General features: G+C 36.5%; 1 protein-coding gene across 1 annotated transcript in view; it reads right to left on the minus strand.

Annotated features, from left to right (window-relative positions):
* Positions 1-701: 701 nt before the first annotated feature.
* The window catches only part of LOC145045055 (GDSL esterase/lipase At5g45670-like), a 54,062-nt gene continuing 27,340 nt past the window's right edge, over positions 702-27,423 (minus strand). The window contains exons 3-5 of the mRNA XM_078993404.1: positions 10,263-10,514; positions 1,218-1,443; positions 702-1,099 (exon numbers count right to left, since the gene is read on the minus strand). Coding sequence (XP_078849530.1) covers positions 846-1,099; positions 1,218-1,443; positions 10,263-10,514 — 732 coding nt within the window. The 3' untranslated portion in view covers positions 702-845. The remainder of the gene's footprint in view (positions 1,100-1,217; positions 1,444-10,262; positions 10,515-27,423) is intronic.

The following is a 27,423-nucleotide window of genomic DNA, read 5'->3' on the forward strand; positions in this document are numbered from 1 at the left end:
CCAGGCACATACACTCACATAATTTCATACAAGTACAGCTACAATATACTAATTTCTTAATACGGAGAAACTTACATTTCAGGGAACATTTATTTTATGGTTTTATGTGGATAAAAACTATATCATACTACTTCAAAGTACAACAACATTCTCATGTTTTGGTGTTAGGGTATTAAGACTACAACATATTTACAATAGAAAATATAGGATTTTCTGGAAGAACATACTTACATTTTCAAGGATCAAAAGACAAATTTCAATTACAAACATACTTATGAACTCACCAACTTAATTGTTGACACTTTTTTCAAAACTACTTGTATTCTCAGAAAATCAATAAACAGGCACTCATAGGTTATGAGAAGACGAAGCTTCATAGTATCATGTCTTTTAGTTTTTGTTATACATTTTGGTGTCAAGTATACATTTATTTGAACACAAATGTAAAATTGTACATTATTAATATTATAGTTGTTGTACTTTGATTACTATTATACAATTGTTGTGATACTGTACATGACGTCATTCACCCTCGAACGTTTCCGCCGTTCTGATGTGGGGGTGTGACAGCTTTAAATGACAAATATTTGTCTCTCATCTATAGGCATTTAAAACAGGCATTCTGCCTTTTTCCTAGTAGTGACTCCCGAGTACTTTTCATTTAGACATTTAAATTCAATAAATCTATATTACAACAAAACAAAAATTAATTCTTTCCACGACATACAATTAAAACATTGAATTTATCTTGGTTTTTATTCACATATTCAAATCAATAAAACGATATTACACTTAAAAAACCATTCAAAATAGATTTGGTGGTTAGACCAAAACCAACATTAATATCATGCATCACTGACTTCGTAGCCAGCTTTTGTGTGTGTTAAAGGTAACATAGCTTCTGAATAAGTATAAAAAGGATAGAGTGTTTCATATGCCTTTGTTCCATCTATAACGTTCACCCTCTCTGTGGGATGAAAAGCGTCCCAAAATATATAGTTTTGCCTGTTGCTACATGGAACTTGATTCGGAACACAACTCCCTTTTCCCGTGGTTCTTAACGCAATTTCACAGCATGGTTTATCAGTAACATTTAAATCTGTATGCATGGAAACTATGCACGTTAGTAAGATGTTAAATAATTCTATTCTATCCTACAAAAATATAAATTTTAACTTTGAAGGTTAAACAATATTGTCAAAAGTGATGCTTTATACCACTAGGATATACTAAACGAGCGTCGATCAAGATGAACTTTGCATCAAGGAATCTATTGTTTAGATCATTTAGAGTAGTATTAAGCAGGGTGTTGAATAATTTGACCGCATTATTAACTAATTCGACGCAAGAGTTCAAGCCATAATCCGCCATGATCCCTGGGCAACAGCCCGAATAGCCTGCTGCAAAAATTCCAAACTTTCTAGCTCCAGATTCATACAATTCCTGTGGATTAATATTTGTATTTTCATTTTATTTTTTCATCACGAAATAGACTTGACGAACAAAATATCTAAAAATAAGAAATATAATCTTGAATCAAATAAATTTAATAATACAGACCAAAATTTAGACACATTATTGGGCTCAATCCAATAATTTTCATTGCGATTTAGTTGAAAGAATAAAAGATATATTCAAATGTATTTATATTTATACATCTACCTGTTATAAATCTTGTTAGCCGACTTATATATATATATATATATATATATATATATATATATATATATATATATATATATATATATATATATATATATATTCAAATGTATTATATTTATCTTTTAAAAAATCTTATCCTGGAATATCTATTGTAACCTTCATATATAGTTGATCATTATTAATAAGAGGGCATGAATTTTTTTCATGTTTAATCAAGGTTCCAAAACATTCGTCATGGTACGTCATGACTTCAACGCTTGTAGTTGGCGCCAAGCTTTAAAAAAATGTTGCATTATGTCATATATATATATATATATATATATATATATATATATATATATATATATATATATATATATATCCAAGATTTTCTCTCCAAAATATCTCTTATAGAGAGAGGGGGAACAAACATATATCAATACTTATAGGACCATGTAGCACCAATGTGTAGAGAGACATAAGTAGAATCCAAGGTTATGGCTCCAAAATAAATTTTATGGAGAGAGTAGGAACTCCAACATATATATAGACACTTATATGATTGTGTCGTACCAATGTAGGATACACTAACACAAGATGACCATAGATTCAACCTTACATGTGAATAAATGCCAATTTCATGTCGATTTTGCGGTGACTAATATAAAGAATTTTATATCTCTTCCACTCAATCAAAGTGACTTGACACTACGCATTGTGTGTTGAACTATTTCAAATGTACACATGCACTTATAATGTAGTATATCACATTGAATCGAATACCCCTCACCCTACTACCAATGACGTTCCAATATGGAAACAATTAGATATCATTCTAAAACAATGGATCTACAACACCATATTCACCAACCTTCTTTAGACAGTTGAGAAATTATGTGTACATGCCCAAGAACTTTGACAGAGATCCCAATTCCGTGTATCCGGTTAAGCAAGTCCCGCCGCCAACTTCCACCCAGAAAAAAAAAGTGAACGCCTAGCACAAAAGATTTCTTTACTAAGTAATATAACATTAGCGCTTTAGTTTGTTTGATTACTCATTAGTTTCATTTTTAATAAGGGCGGGAAGAAGCGAGCCTATGGGACAGTTGACAGAAATATTTCAATACAACAAACAACACGAGCTTTATATATAGAAGAGAAATTCAACACCACTCGTGTTTATGTAGGCTCCAACATCACTAATGTTTGTTCTCCCTTCAAAGCTCTAGTTGACCAACTAACTTATGTTGGTAACCCTGTATCATAAAACTAAATGGTGATATAGTTGGTATATGGTATTTGAAAAGGTGATTATTGAACTTAATATGGTATATATGTAATAACACATATACCCTAGCGAATAAGGTTCACTATGATCGGCCTGATATGGTTAATCCATGACAACGGAACCACGATCACCTGATTGAACCATTATGGCCAAACCATTCCTACTTACGAATACGGATGAATAGCGAATCTACACTATAATAAGCTAAGAAATTGAATGGAATGATGATGCGTTGATTATAGAAAGGTACATGTTTTTACAACAAGGTTTCGTTGTACCTTTGTCATAAGAAAAGTGTGAATAACATTACCTTCGAACATAATCTCGTACTTTCAGCCTTACAAACATTTAATATGAAAAGATAGCAACCTGCTTGGAATGGAAAGATAGCAATTACCGAGAAAGAAAGAAGAAGAAGAAGAAAGAGATAAATAGAGCAACAGAAGGTAAGCTATTTATACACTTCTTACACCTACAACATTTAAATACACTTATCGAATCCGAACCTAATTTGATCGTTGAAGCGTTTTCCTAAGAATATTATCCTTGGTAAATAACTTACGATTTGAGTATGTTATTAGGTTATTTGCTTGACACTCTTAAAAAGGGATAAACTTCATTACGTCCATTCCCCCTAGAAAACCTAAGTCGCAAAAACACTATTGCTACATTTATTCAATAAATTGATCACTTACTCATTTCAACAAAGCCATGTCAAAACTACTTTTCGAGGAGATGCTCAGAAAAAAAAAATGGATGGAGAATGACTAAAAGAATTAACTCCTAAAATTTAAAAAACTATTGGTTGGTAGAATGAAGCTTATAGGAAAAACCGACAAATTGATGAAAAATGAGTTGACTTTGACTGAACTAGTAATTGTTATGGTGTCAATTTTTCAAAATTTGAAAGCTTTGTGGTCAAAAATATGATGTAGGAAACTTGAAATAAGATGCATACCCTCACCATTTTCCCTCATTTCTTCTCCGACACGTTTTAGAGAGCTAGAGAGCATGACAATGGAAATTTTCTGAATGATTTCACAAAGAGTTTGAATTAAAGAAGTAATTGGTCTAGTGAAGAAACATTTGAAGCATCCTAGGGCTTGTAAGGTATAATTCCTCACCATTTCATCTAAAATTAGAGTTTGTGAAAGGGTTGAAAATCTGAATTTGTTTTTATGATGAATTGTCATCTAGAATTTTGTTTCTAACACTTTCGAGAGTGTTGATGTGGTTTAATCCCAATTCCATCACTCTTTTGATTGAATTTGTATTTGGGATTGAATGATGCCACAAACCCTAGAATCTCCATTTATGATCATGAATTTTTTTTAAGTAGTATTCCTAAATGATTCTATGATCATTGATGTAATTTTCTTGCAATAAATCCATCATGGATACACAAACCCATTGGAATGAGAGAATCATAGCTTTAATGATGATTTAGGGATTTCATTGTTGACATTAGAAAAATAATATGTAGATTTATCCATTCAGATATGTAAATGATATTCTAAATCATGATTTAATATATTAGGAATGAATTGGATGCAAAACATGAACAATTGCTTGATCTCTATGTGACTCTAAAGATTGTTTGGTCATAAGGGAAATTTGGGAAACCATAGAATGAATTTGGTAATTTCATAGTTACATTAAGTATATAGAACCATTTAGAATGTGTTTTAGCAGGATATTATGCACTTGGTGGCATTCATATGAATATTGGATGGTGTTGGATGAATCATATTGGTTATTGTTCAACTCGTCTATAAATTAAGCTCATAACTACTTTTTTGTGAGTTGAATGATAGTTGTGCCCTTAAGACTTTTAAACTGTTAAGTTCTTATGTAAATGGAACATAAATGGGTATCAAATGAGCTTCATAGACTTGTTACGTCCCTTAGAGCCATCTAGGTGATATATGGAAGGTTTGGGCGCATAGTGACCAACGTATAACACTTAGAAATGAAGTTTGGGACATTTTTGGACTGTTGGCATAACACGCATCGTGTTATTTTGACACAGGTTGTATCCTGTGTTCTGTTATGAATTCCTTGGTTATCCTTAAAAAATTCATAATTGTTTCTTCTGGACTTGAAATTAGGTGCGGTTTTCACCTACATTCATGTTTTAATATAAATGAAGTAATAAAATTTAAGATCTAGTATTAAGATCTTAATAAGTAACTTAATGGATCACATTTTTTTGAATGGAAAATACAATATATTCCTAAACTACTCCTAAATCCACCTATGTCTCAGACGAGACTTGAACCCTCAACCTCAATGGATCACATAATAGAGTTTTGATACACCTTTTAATGCAATTAGGTGCAACTTGAGTTACTACATTCTTGAGAAGAAAAAACTAAGGTGAGTTAACAGGAACACACATGTCTTACCTTACTTTGAATTTTTGTTATGATATTTCCTAAATGATACTATATGTATTTGTGCATCCATGAAATGCCATTTTAGAAAATGGTTTGATTATAAAATCAAAAAGCTTATATACTTTGAAAATGATTGTGAGATCCTTGGTTCAAATTGGACATTTGTTCTGTTTGTTTCATGTGTGTAGATTTCTAAATAATTCTCACATGCACAAGTAGAGGATCACTACCCCTTGTATGGCCTAGGATGATGTCCCTAGTGCCTGTTTATGCATATAAGGGAAAAAGTTGACATCATCGTCTCTCATGAGCTCTTCATATTTTTCCATCAAACCTTGTTTGTGGATATTAGTGCAAAAGTTGTTAGTGTAGTCTGTCGTGAGTTGTAAATATTTGGTCTTTGTTGGTGAGTTGCACTTATGAGATTCACATAGGGTTATGAATAGTTTCATGCATTGCATCTCACTTACTGTTTTCATTTTGTTTTACCTTTTTATGTAAATTTTGGGACTTAGTTGTCTCTTTAGGAAAAGGATTTGTTTAAAGTAAAACTTTTGAGAGTATAAAACCCTTGATTTGGGTTATTAACCAATAACTGTTCCTTTGTGTTTTAAAGTATTTTTGGAGGCTTGGTTCGAGTAAGATAGATTGCATCCTCTTACTCTAAATCAACTAATATCGGCTAACTTAATAGGAAATATATTGTCTAGCTTATTTTGATATGTGTTCAAATTGAACACCCTAGCTTGGGTTACGCATTAGCTTGGACTTTAAGAAGGCCACCAAATGTATGGTGAGCTAAATATTATTTTGATATATTTATTGTTAACAATCTCTCTAGATTTCAAACTTAAATTATGTTTAATAATTTAGGACCAAATTGTTTTTTCACAAAACATAAGTACTGAATCTTTTTTTGGGATATGATCACAAATGATTTTCTTAAGTATAATTGTAAATAGGACCTAGAGAGGGGGTGTTACAACACAACACCCCAATGATTTTCCTAATTAACCCCATCCTTCTTGAGTGTGCCTCGAAATAGCAGTCGGTCATCCACTCGTGGTGGATATCATTGTGGCAGCAACTACCGTGGGAAGGTCTAGGACGTGGTCAACAACAATTTGTTGTTGCAAAAAAAATCTCCAACACCATGGAAATCAATATTTCCCTAAGTGTCATTAAGAGTTATAGGAAAACCCACCATGCCCCTACCCAACAACATTTCTACCACACCAAGCAGACACGCTTGGCCCACGATCTAATACACATCCCTAACAGATTCCAAAATACCAAATCACCTGCCTTCTTATACATAATCGACACATACCCAACCCATAACAACAAAATAACTTGATGCTACCTTTCACTTCGTGTAACTGCTTTTAACATTCGAGTATAGGTATGTTTCCTTTTTTAACCCTTAATGCTTAATTCATTACATTTTGGTCCTTAGCTAGTATGAGGGGAGTACTCTATGAGTACACTTAGCGTACTAGCTCTCCGATTGATCGCGGGTTCACCCTCATACGCTGGGCGTATGTGGGAGTACGTAGGGCATACATAAGGATTAGGTAAACCCTAATAGCGTTTGTACCCTATTTAAGCAACTTATGTTGCCTTGGTGGTATCTTTTGGTCAACCTCCACTCCCCTAAACCCTAAGAACAAAACCCTAGTTCCTTTTGTGATTTTTAGAGCTTCGAAGTGAGTTTTGGTGGTGTTTTTAGTCATTTGCAGGAAGAACTCTTGGAGATTGCCTTAGGGTCTCTTGAGTTTGTAGATCCAGATTCATCATCATCTTTACAAGCTATTTGAGGTATAAAATTCCTTATTTGATAATTCATTATGCTAGAGCTAGTTTAGGGCCTTGTTTATGAGTTTTTGGGTCCTTTAAGATTTTCTTAGGAGTATAAGCTACTCCAGAACTTGGGATGTTAGACTTCTGACTTTAGGGTTTTGACCTTGTTGGGCCATTGGACTTCTGACTTTGGGCCATGGATAGACTATGGAATTTCTTGGGAGTGGGAGGTCCATAATAATTTTTGGGTCCAATTTCGAAGTTGGGCCTTATTGGGCCTAGGGATGCCATTTAGGAATTTGGGCCTTTTGAGCAAATAGGTTGGGCCTTGGTTTGGCCCATGTAAGAAAAAGGGTAGAATGGTCTTTTACGCTAGATATTAGACAAGAAGCTTAGATTCTTGATTATGGGTCGAGATCTAATTATTAATTGGATATTATTTGATGATATTAGCGCGGTGATTTTCTGGACTAGCAGACCGAGATTTATTGAGAGATTCAGCAACTAGAGGTGAATTCCTCACTGTGTTTAGCAGGTTGAAGGCATCAATGTCGTTCCATCGTTTGTTATGATTAGGATGCTAACTATTTGCATGACTCTTGAATGTATGATATTGATATGTATACCGGGAGGGGCCCAATGACTATCTTGTATGATACTTATCTTTGTGATTATTTCATGTGTTTATATGATTATATGTTTATATGTTTATATGTATACCGGGCGGGGCCAGATGCCAAGCGGGGCCTGATGACTGACATATCTATTCCGAGAGGGGCTCTATGCAGAGCGAGGCCCGATAATGGGCGATCCCTATTATATGTTTGATATGTATGGTATGTGGTATTTTGTGAATCTCACTAAGCTTTATGCTTACAGTTTTTAGTTTATGTTTCAGGTACTTCTGGTTCCAAGGGGAAGAGCTCGGGATGACTGCATTACACACACCACATTGTTCTACATTTTTATGACTCTGACATACTCTGATTTTCACTATGGTTTTATGATGTTGATTTGGTTATTAATACAAATATCGAAATTTTTGGTTTTAATTTTTGGGACGTTACACTGCTGCAACGAGATTCTTCTTGGTACATGGACTTAGGCTATACAACTCATCATAAATGGATCGGGTAAAATATATGCACTCTCTCATAAGTAATCAACATTATATTTAGTTGGAAATGGAAAGAATATTCCAATTCCTAGTCATGGAAATACCACAACCTCATTTTGTAATCATAAATACAATCTTAACCCAATCCATATATGGCTTAAAACAAGTAACTAATCCATGGTACAAACACTTTGCCTTTTATCTCCTTAAATTGGGCTTATGTTGTTACTTGTTTATCGGTATGGCAATGCCATAACTTATCTGTTACTGTATATGGATGATATCGTCTTAATAGCTTCCTCATACTCACTAACAGATGTGTTAATTTGGTCCCTAAAATCCAAGATCTAAGTTTAACATGACTGACATGCTGCATCCCACCTGCTTTTTTGGGCATCTCACCTATTTTTGGCCATTTGTATAACTCATACATCTCAATGTATGTTACATGACCAACGTAAATATGATGTGGAAATTATGAAGTTGGCCAAACTATAAATATTGCAAATCAATTTTATTCCCACAAAGACCTAGTTTAGTATGTGCCCTGCAATACCTCACATTTACAAGACCATATATAGCATATTTTGTCCAACAAATATGTTTCTTTATGCATATACCATGTGATATGCATTATAATGTCTTAAAATGCATTCTATGATACTTAGGGGTACCCTAGAACACATATTACATCTTTTGTCATATGCATGATTAATCGATTTCTTATCGATTGGAGTGACTACCCTAATACTCGATTATATACCTTACGTTACAACATTTTTTGGGCAACAGGCTTATTCCATGGTCTATGAAACGACGGCCTACCTTGTCCCGATCTAGCACTGAATCTAAATATTATGGGGTCACCAATGTAGTCTCTAAAATATGTTGGTTGCACAATCTTCTTCTAGAGTTTCACGTTCCCCTCAGTTGTGCCACATTGGTATATTATGACAACATATCAACAATTTACTTCTCCAAAGGTTTGATTCAACAACAGTAGACCAAACGTATTGATATGGAAATAAAATTTGTATTATAAAATGTTTCCCTTAGCCATATAATAGACGTTCACATCCCATCCACCTATTAGTATCTATATATTTTCACAAAAGGGTTGCCGCATCCCTTTTTCAGTAGCTTAAGATCCAACTTGAGTGCCCTCCACCCCCCAATCAAATTGTCGGGTCGTGTTAGCCGACTTATAATTCAAATGTATTATATTTATCTTGTAAAATCGTATCGCATAAGTATCAGAGTTTCTATTGTGAAATTTTTATGTAGTTGATCATAAATGAGAAATTGGCATAGAGTCATTCCTAACAATACATGCATATATAAATAAAAATCCTAAACTATTTTCATGTTAAAAAAACATGATCTTATCCAATTTTTTGGTAAAAACTTATTAATTTGTTCCATTTAAGTGATGTAGAAATAAATATGATGTCACCAATGACATTGGTGGTCTATGTCACCCTTTGATATCCTATAATGTATCGATACACAAAACTCGATCATCAACCATGTTATTAGCAAACATCACAGTCGATATTGTTTTACATCTTGATACATTATAAGAGGTCAAGGGATGACATGGACAACTCATTTTATGAGCCATAATTATCAAATTATTAAATAAAATCGATAAATATAACTGTATAAAAAATTTGGATAAATCGGTAGGTAAAAAATAATGTGTCTTTTGTCTTGACAAGAAAATAATAATATGTTTTTTAATATGTTGCATATAGCTTGTGTTTTAATTCTTTTCCCTTCTTTTAATGGTTAAATGAGCATCTATATTTTCTTTATATTATGTAACAAAATAGTATTTATACACACTATGTGACAATGTTTCGTGGTATAATCAAAAGACATGATATTTGAGAAGTAACGACAAGATGGTTGCATCATCCATTTCAGTTTTATAAGTTGGTAAACAACTAAAATAAGATCTCACTATTGGATTTTCATCTCCTTAATGCTATGTCAAACATAAGGGGCACAAAATACAAACCTGGAGTTGCCGGGAATACTGTTCAACAAGGACTTCTGCATATTCCTCAGGCGTATATTCAGAACTCGTCTCATAGTAATTGGGAACAAAGTAATTGCTAATGTAATCGTTGTTCCCCATCCCGATAGTATATATGCACTGGTTTAGGTATTTTCTTGTCACGTTAGCACTTCCTTTTCCATTCAAGGTGAAGAGTTGTGAAATCGTTATCTGATGATTGATTATCTGCTTGTTTAAGCTTATTCGATAACCCTGCAATGACCAATTATCGTTATGTGGGTCATTCGAGTATGAAATGAGAAAGCAATTGTTAAGTGACAGATTCGAACTCATTAAGGTTTTTGATTTATAGTTTAATAATCAAACCATCAGAGTGTCATTTAATAAGGTGGTACTTAGGTTAACAATGTGATACTTAGGGGCAAATTCAAAAAAAATAATATCATGTTTTGGACTAATGATATAAGTTGAAAATTTGTTTTTAAAATTATCCACAATTTTCATGGACAAAATTGTTTATTCATGTATTATGTTTTCCTGTTTAGTTACTAATTATTATTAAATTAGTAACAAAAATATTCTAAACGCTTTGATCTATAAGGCTATACATACAAGGATATCTGTAGTTTTTAAACTCGTTTGACCTAATTCGAGATATAGCTAACTTTCTAAATTGTGTTTAAATTTAAGTTTTTAACATCTTTAACTCTTTTTTATTTTTTAAAAGACATAATCATAATATTGTATATTTTGATCGAGAACCAACATAATTGTATGTTTTTTTTTTTTTTTTTTTATATTCAGTTGTATAACTATTAAAAATGATTAATATATAGAAATGAAAATTATAATTAATATGATAAACATACATAGTAACTTTAAAAGAAATTGCGCATATATATATTTGATGTTTTAGTGGGGATCATTTTTGAAAGATGACTCTTAAACTGTTATTGCTGATGTGAATGACCTAAGCATCAAGATTCAATTATAAAAAGCTTCATAGTATGGTATGAGTCGCGATTACATGACTCGTTTGTACACACCGCTTTTTTGGTGTTTTTTGAAGCGCTAAGCAACACGAAGTGTATACGAGCTTTTTGTTAACTTTCGTGGGGTACATAGGCTTAATTAAGCATCCCTATTAAGACTAAAAGGAGTGATGTCCCACCATGTTATTATTTTGGATAATTTTATGCTTGTTCTATAAATTGTTTCGTGTACCCTCTTATAGTGGAATAGTATCTATATCTCATGTTTGAAATTTTATTTGAATGAAGGAGATACTTATAGTAACACCTTTTATTTTTTTTATGCGACTATATAAACACCATCTCTGTTCCTACTCGAATTTGTCACTTTTTAAGGCTTTTTCATGCTTATATAGTCTTTTATGTATTTAATGTATATTAAAACTTTTATGTCTAACAGTAAATAATAATAATAATAATAATAATAATAATAATAATAATAATAATAATAATAATAATAAGCCCACATAAAACTAATATTAAAAATCATAATTGAAATTATAAAATACAACATAAAACTAAAATATACAATATAAAAGACATTCAATGTGAAACTAGTTTCTACCAAATTATAAAAAGAAGAAAAAAAAAAATAGCTTTCTTTTTTAATTATTCGCTAAAATGACCACGTTTGAAGGTTATATTCTTCAAAAGGCAACATTTTTCAATTATCAAAAATGATTTGAAATTGAATTTATATCACAAAATAACACTTGTATATATTGATCATTAACCCATTAAATTTAAAAATAGTCCTGACCAACAAAACGTTTTTATTTTTGGTGATACAATACCTCAAAGATTTTATTGATTATAGAAAATATAAGATTTTTTATATGAAAATATGTTTTTTTGTATATATATGATTTTATAAAGAAAAAATATATTCGATTTAAAAAAAAAGTATTATAAAAAAACTAAAGTTATGATGAATTCATAACAAAATTTTGAAATTTGAACAAAAAAAGTAAATTTTAGATCAAATTTGTAATAAAACTTAAAATTTCTATCAAAAAATAAATTTTAGACCAAATTTGTAAAATAAAATTGAATTCTAAATCAAAAGTGTAATTTTTAAAAGTTATATGACCTGTTAACCAAGTAAAATATTCAATTGAATACGATTATCGGTTTTTGGAAGTTAATTGAATAAAAAAATATAAAAACTAAATCGATTATGAAATCAATATGTAATGATTTTTTTTACAGTTTTCCCTTTGTTTTTTAACAAATCTTGATTGTTGTTTTTTTATGAAATTTTTAGTTATGTTTTTTAAGTTTTACTATGTACTTTTTATTTTATTTAACGAAGTATTTCTATTTTTATTTATTTTGTGTTTATTAATCATTTTTGAATGATTTCTATTTATTTTTTTAATTATAGTATTTAAAATTAAATTAATTTTATTTATAAAAAAAATTAAAATGAAAAGTAGTAAAAATTGATCATTTCCTAGTTTTTGGTGAGTGAAAGACAAGTGTGTTGAAATCTAACGTGGCAAAGAAAAAATGAGTTGTTAGTTGTGAATATACTATTTAGTCTTAGGGTGAAATGTAACCATTTTTCGACTTTTAGTGAGCGTAAAATTAACGTGGCTGAAGTTTGATAATTAGGCCTAAACTGTAAGGAATTTAGAAGGGCGAGGGCTAAAAGGGTAAAATATGGATTGGATTAGAAAGAAATTACAGAATGAGGAGCCAATTTCGTCATTATGGAAAAGATGTGAAAAGGGATGGGTATTTATGCCAAAGAGAACCCTGACCCTAGTAAAAACACTCCAGCTGTCACCCCCCCCCCCCCCCCAGCCTTATGTCTCCCCGGTCGTCACCCCTTTCTTCACCTCCGGTTGCCACCTCCATTGCCGACGACGACAAACTCGGTTGTTGCTACTACTGTCGTGGTTTGAGGAAGCAAACCCCACTGCCATGTGTGAGCATCCCAGTTGTCGTCACCATTGTTGTGTTTTTCTGACCGGTCAAACCACCGAGTGTGGCAACCTCTATCTCGGTCCAAGTGCAGTCAATGGCGTGATTGTCAGATGTGTGTGTGTGTGTCGCCATTTTCCGACCACCCTTCTCCATCTGCCAGCAGGCATTGTAGTCGCCGCCACTCCAGCAGCTGAGGTGTGACGTTGCTGCCGCCCTGCCTACCTTGTTCCACTGCAAGGGTGGTGGTTTTAGATATATTTTCGGTGACATCTAGCGTATGTTGACATTTTTGCGGGCAGCAAACCAAAAGAAAGCATCGCCACCACCGTGAGGTAGTGGATGACGACGCCACCTACCGCTGCCGCCTCTCCAAGGTTCTGCCATCGCCGTGTGCCACAAGGTAGGTGGTTAGGGTTGTTTTGTAATCAGATAGGGTGTATGTGTATTATTTCACTGATGTATAATTGGGTTTGTTGGTCGAATAGATCAAGAAAGTCACCGCCACCACCGTAAGGTGGTGGCTGCCACCATGAGCCACCGCCAGCCACCACTAGGGTGATTGTGTGTGTGTTAGAGTAGTTAGTGTGTGTGCTTATTTGTGGATTAAAAGCTTGTAATTGTAATTAGCAAAAGATGTAATGTACAAAACCATAACCACCGCCGTAAAGTGGTGGCCGCCACCGTGAACCGTCATTGACCACCACTACCCAAGGTGGTAGTAGGTGGTATCCCACTAGCAAAACCCTAATGGGCTTAAAGATTAATTTTGGGCATATTGGGCCATGTTTGAGTGGAAACCCTAATTAGGGTTTAGAAAACCCTAATTGTGAGTATTTAGGCCTTAGACTTATTGGGGCCCACCTTTGGGCCCTTGGGATTGGATTGTGTATTAAGCCGAAATTATTTCGTATCATTTTTCTAGTAGAGTAAAGGACTTAATGGATTAAGACTTTAATGGGTTAAGTGAAAAACACTTAACCCTAATTGTCATTTTATGTGAAACCCTAATTTCACTTAGACTTTGAGTTGGGTCTTCCTATTGGGCCTTGGTGATTAGGATAATAATGGACCATTCAAGAACAAGCAAATAGACTAGAACATTTAGATGGGCTTTAGGGAAAGGCCCATATGTGAGGGTTGGGCCCAATTTGGAAAATTAGGCTATAGATGGACTATAGTTTGGGCCTTAAGGTTATATGATTGTCACAACTAGAATTTTTTGTGCCTTGTAGATTACAACAATTAAGCCAAATTATGAATCAAAGACACAAGAGCATGTATGATGCATACTCTATAACAATAAAATTTCAAACAAACACCCCATGCAAGCATTTCAAGTAGTCAATAAGCAATTGGAAACCCTAGAAGTCCTTGTTTAAGTCCATTTTAGACTAGGACTTCCTTATTGGGCCTTATGGACCAATAAGCTTCCAATTTGACCATCTTGGGCTTAGAACTCTTAAATGGGCTCTAATTGGACCCACTTCCAATTATTTCAATATTTTGGGCCATATTGGGCCTAGAATGAAATAAATTAATTATATGAACCATTTTGGGGCATAATTAACCTAATTTAGCCCTAATAGGTCATAAAAATTATACTTTGATTTAATTAGGACAAACATCATCTAACTTAACAATAATATGGGCTTAGGGGCAAAAAGCCCAAAAATCTCCTCTTTCCCCTCTCCATTCTCGGCCCAAGCCCAAGGGAAGGAAGAGTTGACTTTGTGTGTGCCACCTCACAATTATTCAAGGGACTTCCATGCAAGAGGACTCATACTTCCATGCACCATCCTTTCACACTTCTCTCTTCTCTCCTTTCTTCTCTCTTCTCGGCCGAACCCAAAACATGCACACACACACACACACTTCACTCAACTCTCTCAAAAGAAACTCTCTCAACTCCTCTCCAAGTGTTCGAAAATTAGGAAGCTTCAAGGAGATTTTTCCCACAAACACATCATCTAAGGTAAGTTGATGTTAGATCGATAAGCTAGTTATTTCATTCCATTCAAGAATCACCTCTTAATCCATTCAAACTTATGATTTAGCACCTTAGAAGCATCTAAGTTATAAGATCTTCCAAGGAGGGTTGCTAAGGCCGAATTTTCTTCTCATTTTTCTTCCAAAACCGAAACCACACCCAAGGTGAGCTTCATACCCCTTATTTTTTGGTTTTTATAAGTTTTTGTGGGGGAGAATACAAGCAAATGCATAGATCTATGAGTAAATGTATGCCTTGTGTGATTTTTATCCTTATATGTATGATCTTATGTGATTTGTGATGTTTATGTTAGCCAAAAGAACCTAAAAACCGAGAACTACAATATTAGGAATGAAATAAGTATAACTTATACCATTTCACACTAATCAAGTCTAGACAAAGAGTTTAGTTGGTTAAAATGAACATTTTTGGACTTAAAACCCATTTTTTGACACAAAATGTCAAAAATACAAAACTAAGGGGCCCAAAACGACAAAAGATAATTTATGAATGTTGAAATGAGTCTAAAAAGTTTCTAGTATATATTTTCTGAATATCAACACTTTTGAAGAGTTAAAAATGTGAATTTCGAACATAATGGGCTAAAATGGGCTTTTCCGCCCAATAAAGCCCCAATTTGCGAGATTTTTGAAATTGGGGGGCTGAAAATGCACATTTCTGTAAAACACGGAATTACAAGTATACTAATACCATTTCAAGGGCCAAAAATGCTTTTCAAATTAAAAAGGGACCAAAAATGCAAAAATTTTCCATTTTGGGCCAAAATTGTAAAAGTTGGGAAAATGGGGGTTTCAACCGAGAAAATTTCATTTTTGAAGGACTTAAGCAGTTTATCAAGTAAATCTAGGCTGAAAATGTCTTTTTAATAAGTTTTGATACTAAAGTGTCAAGAAAAATGGTTTAGGGACTAAAATGGAAATTCTTTTATATAAAGGATTAAAAGTGTAAATTTTATCCAAGTAGGGTCACAAAAAGGTAAACTTTTATCTATAAACAAATAGATCTCATTAGATAAAATATGAGCACTACAACTACCGGCGAAACGTAATATCAAATACACCTTCAACACCAATATCTTTACCCAACGATTTGATTCGGTCTCGAATCAATTACAAAACAACAATCAATAAATAGTAGTACTTCAATAACACACACGAAATTTACAAGAAGTCAATACTCAATCTTTGGGCTTGAAAGTTTAAAATCGTGCTTGTTGGGCCTAGCTAGCCCAATGACATGATCTTTAGGCCCGAAGGGAATGCGCTTACATGCTATTGGGCCTTCTATGACCTAATTCCATGTAAAAGGACTTTCAATAGCTTTATTGTGCTGTTGGGCCCCACGGGTCCATTGGTACTGCTATCAAAGTCGAGAAGTCAAATGCGAGTCGGGCCAAGTGCCTTTCGCATTCACGATAGCCTTGAACGACTTATGGAAATAACGAGGGCTTCGTACCCTCTTTTCTCCTCGGTTGTGGGGCTATGAGAAGTCAGGGTGGTTGGATTAAGTGAGTCTTACGGATGACGCCAAAAGGATCGTTTGTATTTGGTAGTTATAAACTAGTCATTTTCGTTAATGCGTGATTATAACGACTCACAACCCATAATTAATCCAATGTCACCTGGAATTATCGGAAACAATCGTTGAATCGGTATAACAATAAACAAGACACGAAATCCTATGTACGAGGAAAACATCGGGTTTTCCCAGGAAGTTCAACACTTTTATCTATGTGATGTATACAAGGTTTAACAATTATACAAGTTTACAAAAATCAACAAGCATACTACGGATCTCCACACTTTTTCTTATGTACAATACTTGTTTCAGAAAATATCGGATTTTCTGGGTTTTCAAACTTCACAAAATTCATTATTTTTCAAACATGACTTATGAACTCACCAACATTTCATATGTTGACGTTTTTCAAAATACTTGTATTCTCAGGTAACAGGTAAATCGAAGAATAGGTATCCAGTGATGTTTTGGTGTTTTGTTAGTATCGAACGGTTTAAGTATTGGAAATGTAATGTTCAAAACAATGTACCGAATATAAACAATATATGTTGTAATATTTCAATGCATGGTGATGAATGATGTTATGCTTCATGTATGTTCATTGTGATGGTATTCAATTGAGTCACAATAGCCCTCGGACGTTTCCGCCGTCTGGTTCGAGGTTGTGACAGGTTGGTATCAGAGCTCTGTTTATAGTGAACTAGCATATCTAACCACCCATTGATATGCAACTATAAACCAAAAAGAGGGACTAACAGAACTCTGAACAAAACAAGTAAAACACAACAATAAAAACATCCTTTCCTGTATTAGGAAAAAGAACGTAATACCTTAACAAAACAAGATAATACTAGTATCTCGGTTAAGCCAGAACTGTTCTAGTCATATCAAGAAGTGGATGTAGCCTGATCAACTATATTCCCTCCAAGGTATAACTATCACACGTTCTGAGGAGATCGTGATAGCTAGGGAACCTAAGAACATACCTCTTTATCACCAAAAAGAAAACATCCGTTTAGTCTGTACAATAGTTGTAGAGTCATAGGATAATGATAGTTTATTCGTATACCTTCTCCCAGTCTTCATGGAAGGAGAGCAGCAGGGCATTCAATTTCATCAAGCCCTAGTGGCTCATGGGATGCTTGAAGATGAACCTGAAGGGAATCAGGGGGAAGCACACGACGTCGGACCTGACGAGTACACGGACACTGACTACGAGTTTGAGGAGATCGATGATGACATGGAGGAATGACAAGGATCGGGCAAGGATAACACCACGTCATTTGTCAGTGAGGCGCAACCGGACCACCCCGCCCCACCGATGAACCCCGCAAGGGAGAATCGCTCTCCCGAAGCTGAGATTGCCGCCCTGCAACAACAGCTATTCGCCATGGAAGCACGCGCAGTGCAAGCTGAGCATGAGAGGGATGAGGTCATCGGAGACATGACTGAGATGGCTCGGTTGTTGGCTCAACACTTCGGCATATGATCTCGCCACTAACTTAGGACACACCATGGAGTGCTAGAGATAGACTTATCTTACTAGGTCATTAGGAACTATGTTATGTACCCCGACTCTATGTTTAAGTGACTACACTACTCATAGAGCCGTTATGCTGTCGAACTAGTATCGCTTATTTATGCTCTTTCGAGCAAAATTTTCGTGTATCAAAGTGCGGATAATAGTAATGAAAGATTTTATATGTTTTGTTATGACGTTATAATCTGCTATGTTTTATGTATCCATGATTGTATGCTAAATTGTAGAAGTACTTAAGTCGTGCCACACACCTAGTCTATAGGATCACAACCTCACGAAAACCACATACACTCAACATCTTTCCGTTCTATGACAGAAAGATGCCTCCACGACCCACTCGCGGAAACCCGGGACCAGCCCCACCCGAAGTTGACTCAGCCGCATTCCAGGAAGCTGTATCTGCTGCGGTCACCGCAGCAAGACACAAATTCACCAAGGGAACAATAGAGGAGTCAATGGGCAAGGGGCCGGAAGTTCGAACAATGGAATGAATCAAGGACCCACCAAAACATGCTCTTACAAAGACTTCACCAATGCTAAACCACGAACCTTTAACAGCACTGGAGGAGTGATCACCCTAAAACGATGGATCGAGAAGGTGGAATCGGTGTTCGAGATATGCGACTGCCCTGAAGAGATGAAGATGAAGTTTGCTGCATGTACTTTTGTTAACTAAGCGCTCACTTGGTGGAACGGACACGTGGAAGCCATGACACTCCCCGTAGCCAATTCCATGCCATGGACATAAATGAAAGAAATGTTGATGGCCGAATACTTTCCTAGTGGTGAAATTCAGAAAATGGAACAAGAGCTGTGGAATCTCACTGTCCGGAACGCCGACATAGATGCCTACATATCCAGGTTTAGCGAACTGTCTCTGTTATACCCTGGCATGATTACCTCAGAGGGTAAGAAGATCGAGCAATTCATCTAGGGACTAACCTCCCCGATCCAAGGAAACGTGATACCTGCAAATCCTGAAACTGTCGACAGTGCCAAGAGATTGGCCAAGAAGCTATATGACCACAACAACAAGAAGGGTGAGAAGCCAGTGGATACTGAAGTTAAGAAGGAAAATGATAGCAAGAAGGGTAAGAAAAACAAGAGAAAGGGGCGTCAAGGCTCTGAATCATCCAAGAAGCAGCAAACAGTGGCAGTTAATGTTACGACTACGCAAGCTCCATCCACACCACATGCTCCAGCCTCAGGTGCTCCAAGTGCTCTTAGACCTTATTCCGGTAATCTTCCCAAGTGCAACAAGTGCGGTTTCCATCACAATGGAGAATGAAAGGAGATACAGTGCACCACTTGCAATCGGAAGGGGCACACGACAAGGTACTGCAGGATTTACCCTCCTCAAAATCAACAACAAGGAAGTAACAACAACAACCGCAACAACAACAACACCAACACCAGCGGAAACAATGCAGGACCTAGCCACACCTACTATGGTTGTGGAAGGACTAGGCATTTCCGTCGAAACTGCCCCAACAACAACAATAATTCCGGAAATGGAGGAACCAGAAGAGTGTTGACCATGGGTTAGGGGGAGGCAATTCAGGATCCTACTGTTGTTACCGGTACGTTTCCCTTAAACTACACTTATGCATGCATCCTATTTGACACCGGAGCGGAGCGAAGTTTTGTGAGCAATAAGTTTAAACATTTGTTAAAACAACAACCCTAGAAGCTCAATGAAACCTTTACGGTGGAAATGGCCAATGGGAAAACCGAATCCACTGGGGAAATCTACATCGGATGTACCCTAACTCTAAATCAACACGTCTTTCGAATAGACTTGATGCTTGTTTCCATTAGGAGTTTCGATGTGATTATTGGCATGGACTGGTTAAGCCCCCACCATGTTGAAATTATGTGCCACGAGAAGGCCGTTCGCCTTCATCTTCCGAATCACAAAAACCTAGTTATTTACGGAGACAAACCTAGCACGAACCTTCGCATCATCTCGTGCGTCCAGGCACAGAAGCATCTACGAAAGAAAATTTTGACGTTCTTGGCTCACATAGTGGATAAAACCAAGGAAGAGGTTAACATTCAAGACATCCCAGTAGCAGTGAATTCCCAGACGTATTTCCTGAAGATCTCCCTAGAGTACCCCCAGAGAGACAAGTTGAGTTCCGAATTGACCTCGTTCCAGGAGCAACTCTACTTGCTAAATCGCCTTACTGGCTAGCTCCTGCTGAAATGTAGGAATTGTCCAGCCAACTCATCGAACTCCTGGACAAGGGATTCATCCGACCCAGCTACTCACCATGGGGAGCTCTGGTCCTCTTTGTCAAAAAGAAGGACAGATCTTTTAGGATGTGTATCGATTACAGGGAGCTAAACAAACTCACTGTCAAAAATCGTTATTCACTCCCACGAATCGACGATCTATTTGACCAGCTCCAAGGAGCTAGTTACTTCTCTAAGATAGATCTACGGTCTGGGTACCATCAGCTCAGGGTCCGGGAAGAGGATATTCCCAAAACCGCTTTCCGAACTCATTATGGACATTATGAATTCGTCGTAATGCCCTTCGGTCTAACAAATGCCCCTGCCACATTTATGAACCTGATGAACCGAATTTGTCAACCATTCCTGGACAACTTTGTTATCGTCTTCATTGATGGCATTCTAGTCTATTCCCGAAGCGAAGAAGAGCATGGCCAACATCTCCGAAAAATCCTGGAAACCCTGCGAACGGAAAAGCTATACGCAAAACTCTCCAAGTGTGAGTTCTGGCTCTGTAGCGTGAACTTCTTAGGTCATGTTGTTATTCGGAAAGGAATTCATGTGGATCCTTCTAAGGTCAAAGCTGTCGAAGGATGGGCAGTCCCGAAAACACCCACAGAAACCCGCCAATTGTTAGGCCTAGCAGGCTATTACAGGAGGTTCATTCAAAACTTCTCTAAGATCGCCAAGCCACTTACCTCGCTTACACAAAAGGGCATACCATTCAAATGGACGGAAAAACAAGAAGTTGCATTCCGAACCCTGAAGCAAGCCCTCTGTAGTGCCCCGGTACTATCTCTACCAGAGGGAACGAAAGATTTCATGGTCTACTGTGACGCGTCGAATCAGGGTTTAGGTTGCGTTCTCATGCAGTGTGGAAGAGTGATAGCTTATGCATCCCGCCAACTAAAGACACACGAAGTGAATTATACAACCCATGATCTGGAATTGGGAGCGGTGGTCTTTGATATGAAGATTTGGAGGCATTACCTTTATGGTACGAAGTGCACCATCTTCACGGACCACAAAAGTCTCCAGCATATCTTGAACCAGAAAGAGCTGAATATGAGGCAACAAAGATGGGTTGAACTATTAAACGATTACGAGTGTGAAATCAAATACCACCCAGGCAAGGCCAACGTGGTAGCTGATGCCTTGAGCCGGAAGGAGTACTCTAATCGTCGTGTGAAAAGTCTCTCAATAACCATCAAATCTCACCTAACCACTCAGATCGGGGTATCCCAGTCATATGCCATGAAAACGGAAAACAGAGCAAGCGAAGCATTACGCGGCATGGAGAAGAATCTAGAGGTAACGGAGAACGGAGTATACTACTTCATGAACCGTATTTGGGTCCCTAAACTCGGAGGATTTAGGGAGGTAGTCATGAATAAAGCTCACAAAATGAGATATTCCATCCATCCTGGTTCGGACAAGATGTACTTGGATATTAAACAACATTATTGGTGGCCTAACATGAAGGCAGAAATTGCCACCTATGTCAGCAAATGCCTTACTTGTGCCAAAGTAAAGGTGGAGTACCAGAAGTCCTCGGGGTTATTACAGCAACCGGTGATTCCCGAGTGGAAATGGGAAGGGATTTCTATGGATTTTGTGACCAAGCTACCCAAGACGTCAGATGGATTAGACACCATATGGGTAATAGTTGACCAACTAACAAAATCCGCTCATTTCCTGCCAATAAAAGAATCCTAAAAGATGGAAACACTGACACGATTATACATTCGAGAAATTGTGAGACTTCATGGAGTACCAGTGTCTATTATCTCGGATAGAGACAGTAGATTCACTTCACGTTTTTGGCAATCACTTCAGAAAGCACTTGGAACCCATCTCGACATAAGCACCGCTTATCACCCACAAACGGACGGTCAAAGCGAACGAACCATCCAGACGCTCGAAGACATGCTTCGTGCATGTGTGATAGACTTTAGGAATTCTTGGGATACCCACTTACCCTTAGTCGAATTCTCGTATAACAACAGTTACTATTCGAGCATCAAGGTCGCTCCTTTCGAAGCACTATATGGACGTAAGTGTAGATCACCGTTGTGTTGGGCTGAGGTGGGCGACACCCAGCTAGCAAAGAAACTGGCATCAGACAAGGCGTTAATGGGACTGGAGATCATACGTGAAACCACAGAAAAGATAGTTCAAATCAGAGCTCGACTACAAGCATCGTGCGACCGACAAAAGAGCTACGCCGATAAACAACGAAAGCCCTTAGAGTTTCAGGTTGGGGATCGAGTGTTGTTGAAAGTTTCACCTTGGAAGGGGGTCATTCGTTTCGGAAAACGGGGAAAATTAAACCCACGATACATTGGACCTTTTGAGATCGTTGCTCGAATAGGTCCAGTGGCGTACAAACTGCAACTACCCGCTGAGCTAAGCAATGTACACCCCGTGTTCCATGTTTCCAACCTAAAGAAGTGCCTATCAGATGAAACTCTCTTCATTCCCCTTGACGAAATTAAAATCAACGAGAATCTCCTATTCGTCGAAGAACCAGTCGAAATCATGGACAGGGAGCTGAAGCGTACTAAGCAAAGTCGCATCCCGATCATGAAAGTACGGTGGAACACGAAGTGTGGGCCAGAATTCACGTGGGAACGCGAAGACCAAATGAAGCAAAAGTACCCTCACCTATTCAAGCATTCTCAAATCTAGCTTTCAAAAGAATTCCGGGACGAAATTCCCTCTAACGGGGGGATGATGTCACAACTAGAAATTTTTGTGCCTTGTCGATTACAACAATTAAGCCAAATTATGAATCAAAGACACAAGAGCATGTATGATGCATACTCTATGACAATAAAATTTCAAACAAACACCCCATGCAAGCATTTCAAGTAGTCAATAAGCAATTAGAAACCCTAGAAGTCCTTGTTTAGGTCCATTTTGGACTAGGACTTCCTTATTGGGCCTTATGGACCAATAAGCTTCCAATTTGACCATCTTGGGCTTAGAACTCTTAAATGGGCTCTAATTGGACCCACTTCCAATTATTTCAATATTTTGGGCCATATTGGGCCTAGAATGAAATAAATTAAGCCAAATTATGAATCAAAGACACAAGAGCATGTATGATGCATACTCTATGACAATAAAATTTCAAACAAACACCCCATGCAAGCATTTCAAGTAGTCAATAAGCAATTGGAAACCCTAGAAGTCCTTGTTTAAGTCCATTTTGGACTAGGACTTCCTTATTGGGCCTTATGGACCAATAAGCTTCCAATTTGACCATCTTGGGCTTAGAACTCTTAAATGTGCTCTAATTGGACCCACTTCCAATTATTTCAATATTTTGGGCCATATTGGGCCTAGAATGAAATAAATTAAATATATGAACCATTTTGGGGCATAATTAACCTAATTTAGCCCTAATAGGTCATAAAAATTATACTTTGATTTAATTGAGTCAAACATCATCTAACTTAACTAGAATATGGGCTTATGGGCAAAAAGCCCAAAAATCTCCTCTTTCCCCTCTCCATTCTCGGCCCAAGCCCAAGGGAAGGAAGAGTTGACTTTGTGTGTGCCACCTCACAATTATTCAAGGGACTTCCATGCAAGAGGACTCATACTTCTAAGCACCATCCTTTCACACTTCTCTCTTCTCTCCTTTCTTCTTGATTCTCGGCCGAACCCAAAACACGCACACACACACACACACTTCACTCAATTCTCTCAAAAGAAACTCTCTCAACTCCTCTCCAAGTGTTCGAAAATTAGGAAGCTTCAAGGAGATTTTTCCCACAAACACATCATCTAAGGTAAGTTGATGTTAGATCCATAAGCTAGTTATTTCATTCCATTCAAGAATCACCTCTTAATCCATTCAAACTTATGATTTAGCACCTTAGAAGCATCTAAGTTCTAAGATCTTCCAAGGAGGGTTGCTAAGGCCGGATTTTCTTCTTATTTTTCTTCCAAAACCGAAACCACACCCAAGGTGAGCTTCATACCCCTTATTTTTTGGTTTTTATAAGTTTTTGTGGGGGAGAATACAAGAAAATGCGTAGATCTATGAGTAAATGTATGCCTTGTGTGATTTTTATGCTTATATGTATGATCTTATGTGATTTGTGATGTTATTGTTAGCCAAAAGAACCTAAAAACCGAGAACTACAATATTAGGAATGAAATAAGTATAACTTATACCATTTCACACTAATCAAGTTTAGACAAAGAGTTGAGTTGGTTAAAATGAACATTTTTGGACTTAAAACCCATTTTTGGACACAAAATGTCAAAAATACAAAACTAAGGGGCCCAAAATGACAAAAGATAATTTATGAATGTTGAAACGAGTCTAAACAGTTTCTAGTATATATTTTCTGAATATCAACACTTTTGAAGAGTTAAAAAATGTGAATTTTGAACATAATGGGCTAAAATGGGCTTTTCCGCCCAATAAAGCCCCAATTTGCGAGATTTTTGAAATTAAGGGGCTGAAAATGCACATTTCTATAAAAAAAACGGGATTACAAGTATACTAATACCATTTCAAGGGCCAAAAATGCTTTTCAAATTAAAAAGGGACCAAAAATGCAAAAATTTTCCATTTTGGGCCAAAATTGTAAAAGTTGGGAAAATGGGGGTTTCAACCGAGAAAATTTCATTTTTGAAGGACTTAAGCAGTTTATCAAGTAAATCTAGGCTGAAAATGTCTTTTTAATAAGTTTTGATACTAAAGTGTCAAGAAAAATGGTTTAGGGACTAAAATGGAAATTCTTTTATATAAATGATTAAAAGTGTAAATTTTATCCAAGTAGGGTCACAAAAAGGTAAACTTTTATTTATAAACAAATAGATCCCATTAGATAAAATATGAGCACTACAACTACCGGCGAAATGTAATATCAAATACACCTTCAACACCAATATTGTTTCCCAACGATTTGATTCGGTCTCGAATCAATTACAAAACAACAATCTATAAATAGTAGTACTTCAATAACACACACGAAATTTACGAGAAGTCAATACTCAATCTTTGGGCTTTAAAGTTTAAAATCGTTCTTGTTGGGCCTAGCTAGCCCAATGACATGATCTTTAGGCCCGAAGGGAATGCGCTTACATGCTATTGGGCCTTTTATGAACTAATTCCATGTAAAAGGACTTTCAATAGCTTTATTGTGCTGTTGGGCCCCAAGGGTCCATTGGTACTGCTATCAAATTCAAGAAGTCAAATGCGAGTCGGGCCAAGTGCCTTTCGCATTCATGATAGCCTTGAACGACTTATGGAAATAACGAGGGCTTCGTACCCTCTTTTCTCCTCGATTGTGGGGCTATGAGAAGTCAGGGTGGTTGGATTAAGTGAGTCTTACGGACGACGCCAAAAGGATCGTTTGTAATTGGTAGTTATAAACTAGTCATTTTCGTTAATGCGTGATTATAACGACTCACAACCCATAATTAATCCAATGTCACCTGGAATTATCGGAAACAATCGTCGAATCGGTATAACAATAAACAAGACATGAAATCCTATGTACGAGGAAAACATCGGGTTTTCCCAGGAAGTTCAACACTTTTATCTATGTGATGTATACAAGGTTTAACAATTATACACGTTTACAAAAATGAACAAGCATACTATGGATCTCCACACTTTTTCTTATGTACAATACTTGTTTCAGAAAATATCGGATTTTCTGGGTTTTCAAACTTCACAAAAATCATTATTTTTCAAACATAACTTATAAACTCACCAACATTTCATATGTTGACGTTTTTCAAAATACTTGTATTCTCAGGTAACAGGTAAATCGAAGAATAGGTATCCAGTGATGTTTTGGTGTTTTGTTAGTATTGAACGGTTTAAGTATTGGAATTGTAATGTTCAAAACAATGTACCGAATGTAAACAATATCTGTTGGAATATTTCAATTCATGGTGATGAATGATGTTATGCTTCATGTATATTCATTGTGATGGTATTCAATTGAGTCACAATAGCCCTCGGACGTTTCCGCCGTCTGGTTCGAGGGTGTGACAATGATATTGGGTTATTAGAAATACCAAATGTTTGGACTGGACTAAGTGTTGGGCCTTTAATTATAACCATGTAATTGTTTGGGCCCAATTTGGAAAATTATGCCATATATTCGGCTTTGATTCATAGTTGATTGTTGGGCCTTTGGATTGGGCCTTGGGATTGAATCAAGCTAAGATTGGGATAAATCAGTCTTTTACCCCAAGCATGGACTTATGAGTATATGTGATGGAACCCAATTATTAATTGGGAGTTATTTTGATGTTGACGGATTCGGGAATCTGTCATCCAGTTGCTAAGGTTTTGTCAGCGGGACTTCAATAGTGTGAGGTGAGTTTTCCTCTAGTAGGAACGGGTCTAAGGCACCAAGGTCAGCCCGTTTAAGTAGTAGAGTATGTCGGGGTAAGCCTGATGTCGGGGTTAGCCCAATGCAGTTTATATGTTTCCGAACCTTGTTCTGATGCTGGGGCAGTCCCGAGAAGTAGTTATGTATGCTTGACGTCTTCATGATTCATGCATGCTTATGTGTTATGTGTGATGTGTTTCGGACTTCAGTCCGATGTCGGGAAAGCCCGATGCAGGATATGTGATTATGTTATATGTTATGTGTTCCGGGGTAAACCCGATGTAAGTTAGTCATTATGCCATGTATTATGTATTTCGAGGCAAGCCCGTTGTATGCTAGTGTATGTGTTATATGTTGTTGTTCCGGACTCTGGTCCAATGTCGGGGCAAGCCCGATGCAGATTATGTGATTATGTTATGTATGTGCCGGGGTAAGCCCGATGTCGGGGTGAGCCCGATGCCGGACAGGAATCCAATGTCGGGTAAGCCGATGTCGGGATTCATCCCAATGCAGTGGGAGTAGTCCTAGAGTT

The sequence above is a fragment of the Lactuca saligna genome, chromosome 1 (assembly GCF_052625555.1).
Source record: "Lactuca saligna cultivar CGN05327 chromosome 1, ASM5262555v1, whole genome shotgun sequence".
Classification (NCBI taxonomy): domain Eukaryota; kingdom Viridiplantae; phylum Streptophyta; class Magnoliopsida; order Asterales; family Asteraceae; genus Lactuca; species Lactuca saligna.